General features: G+C 35.0%; 1 protein-coding gene across 1 annotated transcript in view; it reads right to left on the bottom strand.

The window, feature by feature from the left end:
- Positions 1-17,849, bottom strand: part of atp1b2a (ATPase Na+/K+ transporting subunit beta 2a) — a 34,287-nt gene extending 16,438 nt beyond the window's left edge. The window contains exons 1-2 of the mRNA XM_056449106.1: positions 17,552-17,849; positions 1-70 (exon numbers count right to left, since the gene is read on the bottom strand). The exon at positions 1-70 is cut by the window's left edge and continues 59 nt beyond it. Of these exons, the coding sequence (XP_056305081.1) occupies positions 1-70; positions 17,552-17,651 (170 nt within the window). The 5' untranslated portion in view covers positions 17,652-17,849. The remainder of the gene's footprint in view (positions 71-17,551) is intronic.
- Between the last annotated feature and the right edge of the window lie 2,151 nt (positions 17,850-20,000).

Consider the following 20,000-nt stretch of genomic DNA (forward strand, 5'->3'; position numbering starts at 1 on the left):
ACATACATGGTGAGGCAGAAAACACCAGCCAGAAATGTGTAGAAGACCAGATAGAACAGCAGAATCAGACCTGCACACACACACACACACACACACACACACACATCAGTTCAGCTGTTGCTGCACTACAGACTTCATCTCATTCATTCAAATCAGACACAAATACAAGCAGGACAGGCAGAGTTTACACGTTCTCCCCATGCTCACGTGGGTTTCCCCCGGGTTCCCCGGTTTCCTCCCACCATCCAAAAACATGCAACTTAAGTTAATTGACTGATTCAAATCGGCACCATAGACATGCTCCTAGTAAGTAGTTATCTCTTAAGACCAATCACTATCTGTTCATTAGCATCTACAGCAGGGGAGTTCTCCAGATCTACCTGAGCTCAAACTCCCTTCTCGCCTTGCAAACAGGAGGGAGCCCCGGGCTCGAGGATCTTATGAGCTCAGGACTCTCTCCGCATGCATGCCAAACAAGCTTTATAATCAATCATCAGCTAAGGGTGAACTCTTGAAAATGTGTTTAATCCAAGGATTCTTTGTATAACTAAATAATAAATATGTAGAATTTAATAGAGACTATCAAACTACAGTTATCAAACTATTTCATAACTGTAACGAGAGGCGATTCAATCATAACTTCATGTTAAAACAGCGATCATTACGTTATTTATCAATATGTGGCTCTTTTAGGATTCTTTGAAGCTGTAGAAATTAGAAATATAAAACAGGAATTATGTTGGGACCATTGCTTTTGTTTATATCCATTAAAATGGTTTATAAGTGTATGTAAACTAAAAAATAGTACTTTATTATAGTTTTTACCAACAATAAAATTAGTCAGCTGGGTGTTTCTTTATAACACAATACAGTGTATTACTCTTATAATGCCACGCACGTCTTTCATCATGCGTCACACACAGTATGTCGGTTGCGCATATGTCATTCAATGTAGATTTGCATAAATTAAAAAAAAGTACTTTATTTATTCATTCATTCATTTTCCGTCAGCTTAGTCCCATTATTAGGGGTTCCCACAGCGGAATGAACCGCCAACTATTCCAGCATATATTTACACAGCGGATGCTTTTCCAGCTGCAACTCTGTACTGGGAAACATCCAGACACACTCATTCACACACACACACTCATACACTACTGTGAATTTAGTTCATCAATTCCCCTATAGCGCATGTGTTCGGACTGTGGGGGAAACCGGAGCACCCGGAGGAAACCCACACCAATGCAGGGAGAACATGCAAACTCCACACAGAAACGCCAACTGGCCCAGCCGGGACTCGAACCAGCTACATTCTTGCTGTGAGGTCACAGTGTGACACCACAGAGCCACCATGTTGCATGTACTTTCTAAAATTATTAAACTCATAAATCTTTGTGAGGTGACACGGTGGCTCAGTGGTTAGCACTGTCGCCTCACAGCAAGAAGAGGTCATTGGTTCGAGCCCCGGATGGGCCAGTTGGCCTTTTTTTCTCTATTAAATATTTCGTTCTAACCCACACCTGAAATGTATATTTTATAAACGGTTTGTTTCTCACAGGTGAAGAACAGAAAACTGACAGTGATCATCTCAGGTACAGCTCATGTGCTTTATTCAGTGTTAAATGCTAATAATGTGAGTCTGAATGCTGTTTGACATGACGTTTATTGACATATACTGAAAGCAGCAGCAGATAGTTCAGCTCAGATCTGGAGAATAAACTAAACCGTCTGAAACTGAACTCTAGATCTGAGACTCAGTGCAAACCAACACACATCAGTGATTCAGCATCTACATTTAATCATGTTAAAGAGCTTTATTACCTATTCATTAGATTATAAACCTCACCATTGTGCTGGAGTGCAGTGAGTGCACTATTCGGTGCTTCTGAATGGCTGTGTTTACATTTCTGACATGTTTGGTCTGGTGCAAACAGCCAAATTACTCATCACTGTGTATCTCGTCATGTAGCGTGTTGTTCGGACATGGGGTTACAATATAACCTGCTCACCTAATGTTTACGCTCATAATATTTATATTATTTGCTGATTATTAACCAGCTCATGTGGAACTCTGAATCTGCGTCTCATTTCGGAGTCTGCTACTGTCCACCAGAGGTCACATTTCAGTCACGGACACATGCTCTGAGATTCTTCCTGACTGAATGAATGAAATACGCTGTTTTCCACCATCTGGCAACCCGGAGTGCTGAAATATAATTGGCTGAATAGGCATTGGGCGGGTTAAATGACCAAAACAAAGACAGATGTTCCAGCACGTAACACACATGTTCACAGCAGAATATCTGACTTCAGCATTGTGTCTCAGATTAACAGGAATGTTCAATGAGCATGTTTCTGAATATCTGCACACATATGATGGGTTTTATGCTTTAGAAGAACCAAAAACTGACATTCAGCAGCTTTAATTTCAGCCCATATCAATAGTTTGCAAGCACTTAACTTATACTAAATCCTCTAAATCATGTTGTTGAGTGTTCAGTGTCTGTATAGAGAATTAATGACCAACACAAGCAGACAGCCCAGCGTGAGTGTCGACCAATCAGAGCGCAGCTTTAATTGGGATGAACTCTTGTGTTTGGTGTTTGTGTGTCGTCAGTGAATGTGACCCAGATTCCCTTCATTCAGTCCATCTTCACGTCTCTCATCCCTCCATCACTGAGCAAATGTCAGGACAGACTGTGAAGAGTAAATCCTCTTACGATAAACCACCGCCGCCTCCATATCTCTCTCTCTCTCTCCCTCCATCTCTCTCTCATATATAAAAGAAGTAGAAGAGAGTCCCATGATTTACTAAATTTGTCATAGGGGCAAGCTAAAATGGCAATTTGGAGATTCGACTGATGCTATTTTAGTATTAAAAGCACTAATAATAAAATCTTGCATTAAGATAGAGTATGGGGTTTATGAAATAGCAAATGACGTGTATCCAGGCCAGGATATCATAACTGAGGGGGTATTTTAATCCCATAGGGGGGGCACTAGACTTGGTGACTGATTTTTAATTCCTCTTGTTCCTTTCATTTAGACTATTTATTCACTTATTTATTATTACTTTGCATTACTGCCCAAGTTACTGACTCAAGGCAGTAATATACATTTTATAGTAATAATATGCACGCTATTACTGATTTAATCAATGAAGGTTGTGCAACGATACTGTTTACATCAGTGGTAGGGAAATATGGCTCACGAGCTACATGTGGCTCTTTGACCAAAAATATTCGAACATTATATATAACATAATATTATAATAAATATTATAACCGTCATCAGAAAATACAGTCACACTTTACAATAAGGTTGATTAGTTAATGTTAATTAATGCATTTACTAACATGAACAAACAATGAACAATACCTTTACTACAGTATTTGTTCATGTTAGTTAATGAAAATACAGTTGTTCATTGTTAGTTCATGTTAACTCACTGTGCATTAACTAATGTTAACAAGCATGGACTTGGATGTTAATAATGCATTAGTAAATGTTCAATTATGATTAATAAATGCTGTACAAGTGTTGTTTATGATTAGTTCATGTTAGTAAATGCATTAACTAATGAACCTTATAGTTATAGTGTTACCGAAAATACAATTACAATTCCCTTTTCATTGTATTTTTACAGCAAACTGAATAAAAACTTAGCTTACAATAAAAGGACCTCTTAACCAATGCACGTGTGTAGTGTTGTGGATGCAATTTAATCGCGACACCAATAAAGGGCAAATGCGTACGTCTGGTTACCATAGAAATATAAGTCATTTGCTCTTTATTTTCTCAATAATAGTACAACTTTTGTTCTTCAAAACTAGCCAAAATTAATAAAATAACAAGAATATATGTTCTTTAAAACTAGCCAAAATTAAAATAATAACAATAATATATGTTGTTTAAAACTAGCCAAAATTTATATAATAACAAGAATATATGTTCTTTAAAACTAGCCAAAATTAAAATAATAACAATAATATATGTTGTTTAAAACTAGCCAAAATTTATATAATAACAATAATATATGTTCTTTAAAACTAGCCAAAATTAATATAATAACAATAATATATGTTGTTTAAAACTAGCCAAATTAATATAATAACAATAATATATGTTGTTTAAAACTAGCCAAAATTAATATAATAACAATAATATATGTTGTTTAAAACTAGCCAAAATTAATATAATAACAAGAATCTATGTTCTTTAAAACTAGCCAAAATTAATATAATAACAATAATATATGTTCTTTAAAACTAGCCAAAATTTATATAATAACAATAATATATGTTCTTTAAAACTAGCCAAAATTAATATAATAACAATAATATATGTTGTTTAAAACTAGCCAAATTAATATAATAACAATAATATATGTTGTTTAAAACTAGCCAAAATTAATATAATAACAATAATATATGTTGTTTAAACTAGCCAAAATTAATATAATAACAAGAATCTATGTTCTTTAAAACTAGCCAAAATTAATATAATAACAATAATATATGTTCTTTAAAACTAGCCAAAATTAATATAATAACAATAATATATGTTCTTTAAAACTAGCCAAAATTAATATAATAACAATAATATATGTTGTTTAAAACTAGCCAAATTAATATAATAACAATAATATATGTTGTTTAAAACTAGCCAAAATTAATATAATAACAATAATATATGTTGTTTAAAACTAGCCAAAATTAATATAATAACAAGAATCTATGTTCTTTAAAACTAGCCAAAATTAATATAATAACAATAATATATGTTCTTTAAAACTAGCCAAAATTAATATAATAACAATAATATATGTTCTTTAAAACTAGCCAAAATTAATATAATAACAAGAATATATGTTCTTTAAAGCTAGCCAAAATTAATATAATAACAAGAATATATGTTGTTTAAAACTAGCCAAAATTAATATAATAACAATAATATATGTTCTTTAAAACTAGCCAAAATTAATATAATAACAATAATTGACCAGAATTTAAATATATTGTCCTTTAATCATGGGCTTGCTCAACATGTGATGCTTCATATTTGCTTATTTTTGAGTAGTGCATGAACATAAATAAAGGTTTTGTTTAAACCTGTATTATTTATAGTAGTAGTATACATTGGGATGTATATATACCCCAATAGCTCCTTCAAGAGTTCACACTCAGCTCACGATTTATACGTAGCTTGTTTGGCGTGCTGTCCCGAGAGAGAGCCCTGAGCTCAAGGGATCCTCGAGCCCAGGGCTCCCTCCTTTCACAGGACGAGGGGAGATTGAGCTCATGTTGATCTGAAACTTCCCCGCTGCTGAGGCCAAGGTGAACTTCCTGAGAGTAAGACATTGGATAAAAGATTTAGGCTTATTTTATATATAATATAGAGCACATTTGGATGGTGGGAGGAAACCGGGGAACCCCACGCGGACACGAGGAGAACATACAAACTCTGCACAGAAATACCAGATGGCCCAGTGAAGACCCAACGCCATTGGTATTCTTGCTGTAAGGCAACAGTGCTAGTCATTAGGCCACCGTGCCGCCCATTCTGGATAAAGGTGGAAGAAGGGGAGGAGGGTTTCTTCTAGACGAAGATAGTTGTAGAGAGGAAATGAGGATATATATAGTGACTTGGGATCCTTTGATTGGAGGATCATGAATAGCTAATGTGGACCAGCTGGGTCAATCATGAGCACATGCTCCTCTCGAAATTAGTTGAAGATTAAACTTCACTTAAAAAAATGCATCTGCCAAAATTATCAGAAATGGCTCATTGCTGAAAAAAGGTTCCCGACCCCTGGTTTACATAAACGCAGACGGATCATGACTTCAGCGCTAAACAAGTGGTTTAGATGATACTTCGTTCTCATTAGTTATTTCCGTTTTATTTCAAGTAATATAAATGTTTAATGTTTTTAGGTTAAGAAATCAAACTATGCCCACACATGCAAGCTAACCCACGGTTTGACTATTTGTTAACCGGTAAATAAATATAGTGAAATCAGCATAACGGAGTCATCACTCTTCATGTTGCCTTACGAAGCAATCATTATCAGTGTTAGGAAAAAGTTAAATGTCACAACCTAATGTCATTTAAAAAAATAGTAGCTAAAAGTGTTGCTCAGTTACATTTTAAAGCATTAGTGTAGCCAGAAAACAGAAGGCTCTATAGTACATCCAACACAATAAGGCGCAAGATATGTTTGGCATGATTTGTTGCTTTTTTCAGACCGGCGCAACCCTAATTTTGACATTTTGCGCCATGTTGTTTTAATAGTAAATCCATTTGCGCTGCTTTGTGGACTCATGGGTGTGCTGGTCTATAAAGGAGGTGTGTTAAGGCGAACTGTTGGAGCGTTGCTATTTTGAGGAACTGAAATAGGCTGGCAGTTGACCAGCACAATTGAAAGCAGGTCTTAAGTTCAGCGCTGATCGCATTAGTTATGCGCCTTTGCAAGTTCAAACGCTGAATACACACAGGATGGACTTCAATACACAAATATCTTCACATATTAAAAAGATAAAGGATGAAAATGTTACAAAAATGATGATTTTCTACATCAATATAAACACCACTGCCTCCATGCCTTCTTCACCTCAGGGGGCTTTTTCAGTTTATTCATGACGATCTGCATCAGTATAATGGTATTATTATCAGCAGTATTGTTTATTATATGCATGTTTGTATTTGTTTTAATAAAAACTAGTTTAGATTTGGCTTCGATTTCCCCCACAAGTCCAAAGACATGTGGTATAGTTGAATAGGGTAAGCTAAATTGACAACTCCCTGTTGTCAGTGTTGCATTCACTGTTACGCCATCATTTTATTTATTTATTTATTTATTTTATTTATTTTATTTATTTTATTTATTTTATTTATTTTATTTATTTATTTATTTATTTATTTATTTATTTAATTTTAATTTATTTATTTTATTTATTTATTTATTTTATTTATTTATTTTATTTTATTTATTTATTTATTTATTTATTTAATTTTTTTATTTATTTTATTTATTTATTTATTTATTTTATTTATTTATTTATCTTTTTATTTATTTGTTTATTTTATTTATTTTATTTATTTATTTATCTTTTTATTTATTTATTTATTTATTTATTGTTTTCAGATTACATTACTTTTTTAGGGCGATGAGCTTACATATGAAAATAAGATCGATATGCTAACGGTATTTTAGACCCCCTGACCTGACGCTCTGGACTATTGCTTTAATTTCACAATTTTCATTATTTAATTGCTTTTACACATTATTAAATATCTAAACGTGAGGTTGGAATGACGGGAGTGTTAGTAAATAATGACAGAAAGAATTTTCAGTTTTGTGTGAACTAATCCTTCATCAAATCTGGGGGGTCAGAAATTCTTTCTGAGGTGTCAGTGGACACTTGTTAACACGGTTACCAGTCTCACACTATTGTTTTCCTCCTTAAAGTCTTGATGACACCATCCTGGAGTTTTTCTGTCTTTATTCCAGCAGATAAGATTGTAAATCAATTATTTGTTGTACTCTCCCATTCACACTCAACTATGACCACTTCTGCTGCTGAGAAACATGGACATTTGAAAAGGCTCCATTTTGTCTACAGCATGGAGAATACGACCGGCCTCCGAGTGAGCTAAGGATCGCATAAGCTCTACTGGTGTTCCTATTGGCTGTCGCTCAAGAAAGTCGATCTTCATTTGCATACAGTTGAAGGATTCTCTTTATCGCATCATTTGACACGCCCACCTGGTCACCAACGGTTGCTGTCGCTCACGTAGACGGAGGTCAGCAGAAGTCACTCGCTCTGTTGAAATGAGCAGTCACTTTGCTGCTGTGAGTCGCTCGTAGTGCGAATGAAGCTTCAGTCTGTGTTTATAGTAGCCGGGGATGGGAGCAGAGGAGGTTGATCTGGGAGCCGCATCTGGTGGAGGAAAATGTTCTTAAGCCTGCTGCTTCTGGCCTGGAGACTGCGCAGTCTCCTCCCTGATGGCAGCAGGTGTAAGTAAGCTGTGAGATGAGTGAGATGGGTCACCTGCAATCCATATGGCTTTCCGAATAAGACAGGAGTGGTAGATGTCGGTGAGAGAGACACCAATGATCCTCTCGGCTGTTCTTACAATGTGCTGCAGAGTCTTCTAACATGATGCAGGCTTCATACCACAGGGTGATGCAGCAGGTCAGGATGCTCTCGATGGCACCACTGTAGAAGGTGTACATGACGGAAGGTGGGGCTCTTGCTCTCCTCAGTTTGCAGAGGAAGTACAGGCGTTGTTGGGCTTTACTGGCCAGTGATGCAGTTGATTCCGAGACTGGTGTTCAGAGATGTGCACTCCCAGGAATTTGGTGCTGCTCACCATTACCACTGCAACACCATTGATGGTTAGTGCATACCTGTCAACATTAGGATTTTAAAATAAGGGATCCCCCCCCCCCATTGTAATTAAACAATTTAACGGTTAGTAATATGTTTTATTATTATTATTTACGAAAGAAAAGTAAATAATACAGTTGGAGTCTGTATATGAACTGTTATCCCCCTTGTTTATTTTTTTTCCCAATTTCTGTTTAATGGTCAGAATTATTAGACGTGTATGATATGATCTGCTTTTCACCTGAGACATGCTGAAGTTGTGATTTCAGGGTAAATGAGCTATAATTAGAGGTGTTATGTTTCTCTGAAGTCCTGATAGTTTGTGCGTCTCTCTCTCTTTCTCTCTCTCTGCCAGTGGTGGACCGTAAATAGGTATTTTACTGCTGTACTTTGCTGTCAATATTGTTTTTTACTCCAATATCAATATTGTTGATGAATAAAAGGTTATTTTGAAGTGGAGAAATTGGATAGAGACCCTTCATTTCTCTGATAAATGACTCACTGAATCACATGATCTGTTCAGAGTGAGGCTCTGATAAACAACTCACTGATTCACGTGATCTGTTCAGAGTGAGTCTCTGATAAATGACTCACTGATTCAAATGATCTGTTCAGATTGAGTCTTTGGTAAACAACTCACTGATTTACATGATTTGTTCAGAGTGAGTCTGATAAATGACTCACTGATTCAAATGATCTGATCAAAAGTGAGTCTTTGGTAAACAGCTCACTGATTCACATGATTTGATTAGTGTGAGTCTCTGATAAATGACTCACTGATTCAAATGATCTGTTCAGATTGAGTCTCCGGTAAACAACTCACTGATTCACATGATATGTTCAGAGTGAGTCTCTGATAAATGACTCACTGATTCACATGATATGTTCAGAGTGAGTCTCTGGTAAACAACTCTCTGATTCAAATGATCTATTCAGAGTAAGTCTCCGGTAAACAGCTCACTGATTCACATGATATGTTCAGAGTGAGTCTCTGGTAAACAACTCTCTGATTCAAATGATCTATTCATAGTAAGTCTCCGGTAAACAACTCACTGATTCACATGATATGTTCAGAGTGAGTCCCTGATAAATGACTCACTGATTCAAATGATCCATTCAGAATGAGTGTCCGGTAAACAACTCACTGATTCAAATGATCCGTTCAGAATGAGTCTCCAATAAACAACTTACTGATTCCAAAATATATTTACAGTCAGTCTTCAGTAAACAACTCGCTGATTCAAGTGATACATTCAGAGTGAGTCTCCGATAAACAACTCACTAATTCAAAGATCCATTTAGAGTGAGTCTCCGGTAAACAACTCAGTTATACAAAATGATCTGTTCAGAGTGAATCTCCTATAAACAACTCGCTGATTCAAAGATCAATTCAGAGTGAGTCTTTAGTAAACGACTCACTGATTCAAATGATCTGTTCAGAGTGAATCTCCTATAAACAACTCGTTGACTCAAAGATCAATTCAGAGTGAGTCTTTAGTAAACGACTCACTGATTCAAATGATTTGTTCAGAGTGAGTCTCCAGTAAACAACAAATTGATTCAAATGAACTGTTCTCAGGGAAACTCCTGTATCAACTCACTGATTCAAATGATTTGTTCAGAGTGAGTCTCTGGTAAACAACTGACTGATTCAATTGATCTGTTCAGAATGAGTCTTCAATAAACAACTCACTGATTCCAAAATATATTTACAGTGAGTCTTCAGTAAACAACTCGCTGATTCAAGTGATCCATTCAGAGTGAGTCTCTGATAACTCACTGATTTAAATGATTTGTTCAGAGTGAATCTCCGATAAACAACTCACTGATTCAAAGATCCATTTAGAGCGAGTCTCCAGTAAACAACTCGCTGATTCAAATGATTTGTTCAGAGTGAGTCTCGAATAAATGACACACTGATTCTAACAATCTTTTCAGAGTGAGTCTCTGAAAAATTACTCACTTATTCAAATGATCTGTTCAGAGTGAATCTCCTATAAACAACTCGCTGATTCAAAGATCAATTCAGAGTGAGTCTTTAGTAAATGACTCACTTATTCAAATGATCTGTTTAGAGTGAGTCTCTAGTAAACAACAAATTGATTCAAATGAACTGTTCCCAGGGAAACTCCTGTATCAACTCACTGATTCAAATGATTTGTTCATAGTGAGTCTCTGATAAATGACTTACTGATTCAAATGATCTGTTCAGAGTGAGTCTCTGGTAAACAACTCTCTGATTCAAATGATCTATTCAGAGTAAGTCTCCGGTAAACAGCTCACTGATTCACATGATATGTTCAGAGTGAGTCTCTGGTAAACATCTCTCTGATTCAAATGATCTATTCATAGTAAGTCTCCGGTAAACAACTCACTGATTCACATGATATGTTCAGAGTGAGTCCCTGATAAATGACTCACTGATTCAAATGATCCATTCAGAATGAGTGTCCGGTAAACAACTCACTGATTCAAATGATCCGTTCAGAATGAGTCTCCAATAAACAACTTACTGATTCCAAAATATATTTACAGTCAGTCTTCAGTAAACAACTCGCTGATTCAAGTGATACATTCAGAGTGAGTCTCCGATAAACAACTCACTAATTCAAAGATCCATTTAGAGTGAGTCTCCGGTAAACAACTCAGTTATACAAAATGATCTGTTCAGAGTGAATCTCCTATAAACAACTCGCTGATTCAAAGATCAATTCAGAGTGAGTCTTTAGTAAACGCTTCACTGATTCAAATGATTTGTTCAGAGTGAGTCTCCAGTAAACAACAAATTGATTCAAATGAACTGTTCTCAGGGAAACTCCTGTATCAACTCACTGATTCAAATGATTTGTTCAGAGTGAGTCTCTGGTAAACAACTGACTGATTCAATTGATCTGTTCAGAATGAGTCTTCAATAAACAACTCACTGATTCCAAAATATATTTACAGTGAGTCTTCAGTAAACAACTTGCTGATTCAAGTGATCCATTCAGAGTGAGTCTCTGATAACTCACTGATTTAAATGATTTGTTCAGAGTGAATCTCCGATAAACAACTCACTGATTCAAAGATCCATTTAGAGCGAGTCTCCAGTAAACAACTCGCTGATTCAAATGATTTGTTCAGAATGAGTCTTGAATAAATGACACACTGATTCTAACAATCTTTTCAGAGTGTGTCTCTGAAAAATTACTCACTTATTCAAATGATCTGTTCAGAGTGAATCTCCTATAAACAACTCGCTGATTCAAAGATCAATTCAGAGTGAGTCTTTAGTAAATGACTCACTTATTCAAATTATCTGTTTAGAGTGAGTCTCTAGTAAACAACAAATTGATTCAAATGAACTGTTCCCAGGGAAACTCCTGTATCAACTCACTGATTCAAATGATCTGTTCAGAGTGAGTCTCTGGTAAACAACTCTATGATTCAAATGATCTGTTCAGAATGAGTCTCCAAAAATCAACTCACTGATTCCAATATATATTTACAGCGAGTCTTCAGTAAACAACTCGCTGATTCAAGTGATCCATTCAGAGTGAGTCTCTGATAACTCACTGATTTAAATGATTTGTTCAGAGTGAGTCTCTGGTAAACAACTCTCTGATTCAAATGATCCATTCAGAATGAGTCTCTGGTAAACAACTCACTGATTCAAATGATCTGTTCAGAGTGAGTCTCTGGTAAACAACTCTATGATTCAAATGATCCGTTCAGAATGAGTCTCCGGTAAACAACTCACTGATTCAAATGATCTGTTCAGAATGAGTCTCCAATAAACAACTCACTGATTCCAGTGAGTCTTCAGTAAACAACTCGCTGATTCAAGTGATCCATTCAGAGTGAGTCTCTGACAACTCACTGATTTAAATGATTTGTTCAGAGTGAATCTCGGATAAACAACTCACTGATTCAAAGATCCATTTAAAGCGAGTATCCAGTAAACAACTCACTTATTCAAATGATCTGTTCAGAGTGAATCTCCTACAAACAACTCGCTGATTCAAAGATCAATTCAGAGTGAATCTTCAGTAATTGACTCACAGATTCAAATGATCTGGTCAGAGTGAGTCTCCAGTAAACCACAAATTTATTCATATGAACTGTTCCCAGGGAAACTACTGTATCAACTCACTGATTCAAATGATTTGTTCAGAGTGAGTCTTTAATTAAAACAACAACAGCTCGCTGAATCAAATGATCTGTTCAAAGTGAATCTCAGATCAACAACTCACAGATTGAATTGATTCATTCAGAGTGACTCTGCAGTAAATGATTCACTGATTTTACTGATCTGAATGGGGCTTAGCATGTGAAAGTGGTTTTAGATGTCTTCACATGTATTATCATGATGAATGATCAGCGTGGCTATCAAAAAAATGGCAAATTTTGGTAAATTCAACTTGCAAAATAACCAATTACCAGTAAGTCCTGAAAGTCTGGATCAAATGAATCAATTTTGTTTTGTAAAAAGCAATTTCACTGTGTATAAAATATGAAATATTATTACTTCAAGTAATAAAGATACAATAAACGATAAATAAATGACAGAAAAACACACAAAAACAGGCACATCTCCATTATTAATTAGGATAATTACTATTATAAAGGTATAATGTAAAATAAGCCAGATTAATTCAATGTGTTCATCATTATATATTATTTATGTTGTATTATAAATGATTAATTATGTATTATTTTCAATTTAACTGGGAGGAAAAGTAAGGGTTGTACAGGTGTTAAAGAGTTTAATTAAAGTGACCATTTATTATCATTCTTATTTAATAAAAATGTGTGGAGTTATATAGAGATGCTGTAGATTCTGTTCATGATGGAGACCCCGCTTTTGTTAAATGTCTTGAGAGGAATGTACATGAGTTTATTGGGTTATTAAATCGGTCTCAAATATGGGATCAAATGGTATTATCTGTTGCAAACAATGGGCTCAGTGCACTAGAGTTTTAAAGCCGACGATACACTTCTGGTGAAAGCTTAATGTGACTATTGTCAATTTCACAAGGTTGTTTTTACAGCATCGATATCGATAATACATTTGACATACATTATCACAAACTGTTTACAATGACAAACTCAGACCATTTTTGCCATTACTTGTTGCATTTATTTGAATCAAATCTTAGGTTAATAGTCAGTCTCTCAATATGTGTATTTCCTTTATAATTCCTATCCATTGAGCCCTTGTTGGGGGATCAGCCTGAAGCCATTTTCGAGTTATGGCTTTTCTGCTACTTAACAAAAGGATTTGAATTAAGTATTTGTCAATCATTTTTGGTATTTTCCCAAGGTATAATGTAATAAATGAGTAGTCCAATTCTTCTCCAGTTATCTTTTTTATTTCAGTCGCTGTTTCATACCAGAAGACCAAGAAAAGTGCTGATTTTTAAAGAAATCAAATCCTAAATGTGACTACTTTTTAATGGAAAGACAGTTCAGCGGGAGCCTTTGGGCTGCCTGGATGAAAATTAAAAGTCTGTGTGCATATAGCCTATTGATGGGCTGAATTTAAACAAACAAATTAAATTTGGTAATGTTCAACTTCATTTGTTTGTTTAAATTCAGTCCAAATAAATTGTTTACAACCCATTAATGAAAAAAAGATTTAGGAAATCCAAGGAATCATCTTTGTATATTTTTTTCTGCATCAAATAGTCATAATAATAAAAGATAATAATAATAATAATAAATGTTTCAGTCTGTCTCTCTACATGCTCGTTCTAAAGTAGAATAAATAATAATAATAATACTAAATAATAATAATAATAATAAATAATAATACTAAATAATAATAATTCTAAATAATAATAAATAAATAATAATAATAATAAATCTCGTTCTCTCAGACAGTTAAGATTTCATAGTAGAATAAATAATAATAAATGATAATAATAATAATAATAATAATAATTGATGATAATAATTAATCTAGTTTTCTTGGACAGTTAAGTTTGCAAAACAGAATAAATAATAATAATAATAATAATAATAATAAAATTAATAAATGTCATTCTCTAAGCTTGCATAGAAGAACAAACAAACAAATAAATAATGAATAAATAACAATGATAAATATATAAAAATAAATAATAATACATTTTTCTGTCTCTCTACTTGTTCTCTCAGATAGGTATTAGGTTGCATAGCAGAATAAATATTAATACTACTGCTTATAATAATAATAATATTAATAATAATAATAAATAGACAATAATAATATAATAAATTAATTAATAGACCTCTCTCTTTAGCTGTACTTGTTCTGTCAGATAGTTATTAATAATGAATAAATAATAATAATAAATACATAAATAATAATAATAATAATTAATGAGTAAATAATAATAATTAATGAGTAAATAATAATAATAACAATATTAAATCTCACACTTGTTTTCTTGTAGACAGTTATTAAGTTTGCACATCAGAATAAATAATAATAATAACCAATAATAAATCTGTCTGTCTCTGTCTCCACTCGTTTTCTTTGTCTCTCTCTCTCTCTCTCTCTCTCTCTCTCTCTCTCATCTTTTATTCTTCTTCTGTCATTATTATTATTATTATTATTATTATTATTATTATTATTATTATTCACTGTTTGTCCTCTTTGTTTTATATGTCTCTCCATCAGTCTCTCTCACTGAGTGGGGGAAGGGCGTCAGATTAGTGTCTCCCCCTCCCATTGGCTACATTTCTATGATGTCATCTGTGCTCTCAGCCAATCAGACACCACGACACAAATAAAAGCTGGCCAGTGAACTCATCTGACATAATATAAGACACACACACACAGAGAGACAGACACCCTGATCTGCCTTTGATTTGTGCCTCTGTGTGTGTTAGCAGTATGAACTTCATCCCTTTAGGTATAATTTAGGTGAATTATGATATTAATATAAGCCTGTGTGAAATTAATTTAATGCATGATTGAGTTTATGATTTTAAAATAAGCATCTGTGTGAAATAAATAGCAAAATGCATTCAGATATGAGGAATATTCTGATCTCATTAAAGCTAATAACATTGGCAGAACTCATGTTTATAATCTATAAGTTCCCCCTATTTTAGTGTTAATAAGTTTATTTTCATTCGGATGAGAAATTAAATGTCAAATATTTATTTGTACCTTCAGTTATTTAGCAGACACCCAGTCTGAGGCGAACATGGAGGCGATCGGCTATTCAATTATTAATAAATATTGATCATTATTGTGTTCTAGATAGATATTATAGAGATAGTGTAGTGAATTTAGCCTCTGTTCCCATAATCACTTCAGTGATTCTCTGTGAAATTACCTTTACACCAAAACCAAACAGTGTTAAAACAGAAACAAATCTGATTATACTGCTAAAAATATATATATTCTATTATATTTACTGATTATATTGCTAAAAATTTATATATTCTATTATATTTACTGATTATATTGCTAAAAATATATATATTCTATTATATTTACTGATTATATTGCTAAAAATATATATATTCTATTATATTTACTGATTATATTGCTAAAAATATATATATATTCTATTATATTTACTGATTATATTGCTAAAAATATATATATTCTATTATATTTACTGATTATATTGCTAAAAATATATATATTCTATTATATTTACTGATTATATTGCTAAAAAAATATATATTCTATTATATTTACTGATTATATTGCTAAAAATATATATATATTCTATTATATTTACTGATTATATTGCTAAAAATATATATATTCTATTATATTTACTGATTATATTGCTAAAATATATATATTCTATTATATTTACTGATTATATTGCTAAAATATATATATTCTATTATATTTACTGATTATATTGCTAAAAATATATATATTCTATTATATTTACTGATTATATTGCTAAATATATATATATTCTATTATATTTACTGATTATATTGCTAAAATATATATATTCTATTATATTTACTGATTATATTGCTAAAAATATATATATTCTATTATATTTACTGATTATATTGCTAAAAATATATATATTCTATTATATTTACTGATTATATTGCTAAATATATATATATTCTATTATATTTACTGATTATATTGCTAAAAATACATATATTCTATTATATTTACTGATTATATTGCTAAAAATATATATATTCTATTATATTTACTGATTATATTGCTAAAAATATATATATTCTATTATATTTACTGATTATATTGCTAAAAATATATATATTCTATTATATTTACTGATTATATTGCTAAAAATATATATATTCTATTATATTTACTGATTATATTGCCTTGGATTGTCTAAATATTTATTGTCTAATTATAAATGATCTGATTTATCTAATTATATTGTTGAAATATTGATCCAAACATCTTTGGAGATATGAAACTGATCAGAGGAAAGCTGCTATATCTGTAAAGGGAGACACATCAGGTCATTTGTGCAACACACACACACACACACACACGCGCATTGTTTAAAGTCAGTGACTCAGCTAAAGGTCTTTTACTGGAACACACAGCTGCATTTAACTATAATGATGCATTATTAATGCACTTATTGTTGGAACATGGTACACATATTAAATAACACACACAAAGGGCGCATGGCACACACTGGAGATCAATGTGGAGACAGATGCATATGTGTGTGTGTTTCCTGTATATCGTTATATAACCGCTGATGGATGATGCTGCTCCGGATATGAGCGAAATCACGTCACGTCACGTGAGCGCGCGCGAGCGGAGGACACTCACCGAATAACCTTGCGCGCGCTCAGCCACCAGCCTCTGATCGATCACTGATCGGAATGAACGATACGCGTGATCGGATCGCGCTCAGACCAAATGATTCCTCGGTCAAACACTCGATCTCATTCATTCGCATTGCACCCGTTCACCTCTAAAGACGCACGCGGAGGAGCGCGCGCACACGAGAGCGCGCAACAGCAGCATCGTCAGATTGTCCTTTAACATATTAGGGCCTTCTCCTCACACACACACACACACACACACATACACACAAACACACACACACACATATAGAGATGCCCAGCAGACGCATTGCGCAACACGTTCCGGTAAAGCGCTGGAAATGAATGTAACGCCGGTGTTTCCGTTCCGTTTTATAACACATAAAGACACTCACCCCAGCTGCTCGCCGTTCTCCCGAGCAGCTCGTGCGTCCGCGGGTTCCAGAAGAAGTCCTTCCATGTCCCGGATTCCTTCTTCTCGTCCTCTTTGGCCATGTCTCCGGTAGATTCTCGGTGCGCGCTCCGCCTTTATAACCGCTTGGAATAAACGCGACGGATCCGGTCGTGCTGATGGATGCGAGCTGGGGTCTTATCGCGGCTCGGTCGGTCGCTTTTTCTCGCTCTTCCCGTTTGTGAACCGAGCGGAGTGCCGCAGCGCGCGCACTAATCCAGAGATACTGCAGTAAAAACGCGCTGAGCGCACGCGCACCCGGTAATACTCTCCCCCCCCCCCCCGCCAACCCCCTCCATCTCCTGCGGAACAGAAGCTTCAAAATCCTCCTCCCTCCCCCATCACACACACACACACGCACACAGAAACACACTTACACACACACACTCCATCAGCAGATCTCCAGCCAATAGCGTCTCTCTCCTCTCCTCAGGCCACGCCCTCTCCTGGTCCAGAGCCTCTGCATCCGCCCGTCTGTCTGTCAGGCGCAGGTGATGCTCGAGGTTATTTATTCGCGCTAATCATCTGCTTTTCATCCACATGCGTGCGTGTGTGTGTGTGTGTGTGTGTGTTTGTGTGATGTGGAAAACACGTCTGTGTGTGTGTGTGTGTTTGCTGTTCAGTGTGCTTTATTGACATGTAAGATGATGGAACATTATGTACAGACAGAGCAGACATAGGCAGAGCATCTAAACATGATGCATGAGAGTGTGAGAGGGTAAACCGGCGGTGATTTCAGTGTACTCTGCCGATACACACACAACAGACTGATTTATCCATGAGCTGATCCTTTAGTAGTACTCTAAAAAGTGCTGAGTTGTTTTAACCCAACGCTGGGTCAAATGTAGACTCGCCCAGGAATGATCAAGCTCAGTCCTGCAGAGCTTATGTCCAGAGTTTATTAGTGCTGGACCAGAACACCGGCCCTCCAGGACAGAGTGTGACCGTCTCTGACTAACCCAACCGCTGAGATTAAAATTTTACTTGTCGTGTGAATCAGTGAGTCGTTAACCGGACACTCACTCTGAACGGATCCTTGAATCAGAGAGTAGTTTACTGGAGACTTGCTCTGAAAGGATCATTTGAATCAGTGAGTCGTTATCCGGAGACTCACTCTGAACGGATAATTTGAATCAATGAGTTGTTTACTGGAGACTTGCTCTGAATGGATCATTTAAATCAGTGAGTCGTTAACCGGAGACTCACTCTGAACAGATCATTTGAATCAATGAGTTGTTTACTGGAGACTTGCTCTGAATGGATCATTTGAATCAGTAAGTTGTTTACTGGAGACTCCCTCTAAACGGATCCTTGAATCAGAGAGTCGTTTACCGGAGATTCATTCTGAACAGATCTTTGAATCAGTGAGTCGTTTACTGAAGACTCACTCTATGCAAATCATTTTGAATCAGTGGATCGTTTACCGGAGACTCACTCTGAATGTATCATTTGAATCAATGAGTTATTTACTGGAGACTCACTTTGAATGGATCATTTGAATCAGTGAGTTGTTTACTAGAGACTCACTCTGAACGGATCCTTGAATCAGAGAGTCAATTACCGGAGATTCATTCTAAACAGATCTTTGAATCAGAGAGTCGTTTACCGGAGATTCATTCTGAATATATCTTTGAATCAGTGAGTCATTTACTGAAGACTCACTCTATGCGAATAATTTTGAATCAGTGGATTGTTTACCGGAGACTCACTCTGAACGGATCCTTGAATCAGAGAGTCGTTTACCGGAGATTCATTCTGAACAGATCTTTGAATCAGTGAGTCGTTTACTGAAGACTCACTCTATGCGAATCATTTTGAATCAGTGGATCGTTTACCGGAGACTCACTCTGAACGGATCATTTGAATCAATGAGTTGTTTACTGGAGACTTGCTCTGAATGGATCATTTGAATCAGTGAGTCGTTAACCGGACACTCACTCTGAACGGATCCTTGTATCAGAGAGTCGTTTACCGGAGATTCATTCTGAACAGATCTTTGAATCAGTGAGTCGTTTACTGAAGACTCACTCTATGCAAATCATTTTGAATCAGTGGATCGTTTACCGGAGACTCACTCTGAACGGATCATTTGAATCAGAGAGTCGTTTACCAGAGATTCATTCTGAACAGATCTTTGAATCAGTGAGTTGTTTACTGAAGACTCACTCTATGCAAATCATTTTGAATCAGTGAATCGTTTACCGGAGACTCGCTCTGAACGGATCATTTGAATCAATGAGTTGTTTACTGGAGACTTGCTCTGAATGGATCATTTGAATCAGTGAGTTGTTTACTGGACACTCACTATGAACATGACATAAGCAAATGATAACGTTATAAACAGCAGAGAGTTGTTTGAAAGCAGTTGATGCATGTCTAAAAGCATTCGCAAT

The sequence above is a fragment of the Danio aesculapii genome, chromosome 23 (assembly GCF_903798145.1).
Source record: "Danio aesculapii chromosome 23, fDanAes4.1, whole genome shotgun sequence".
Taxonomy (NCBI): domain Eukaryota; kingdom Metazoa; phylum Chordata; class Actinopteri; order Cypriniformes; family Danionidae; genus Danio; species Danio aesculapii.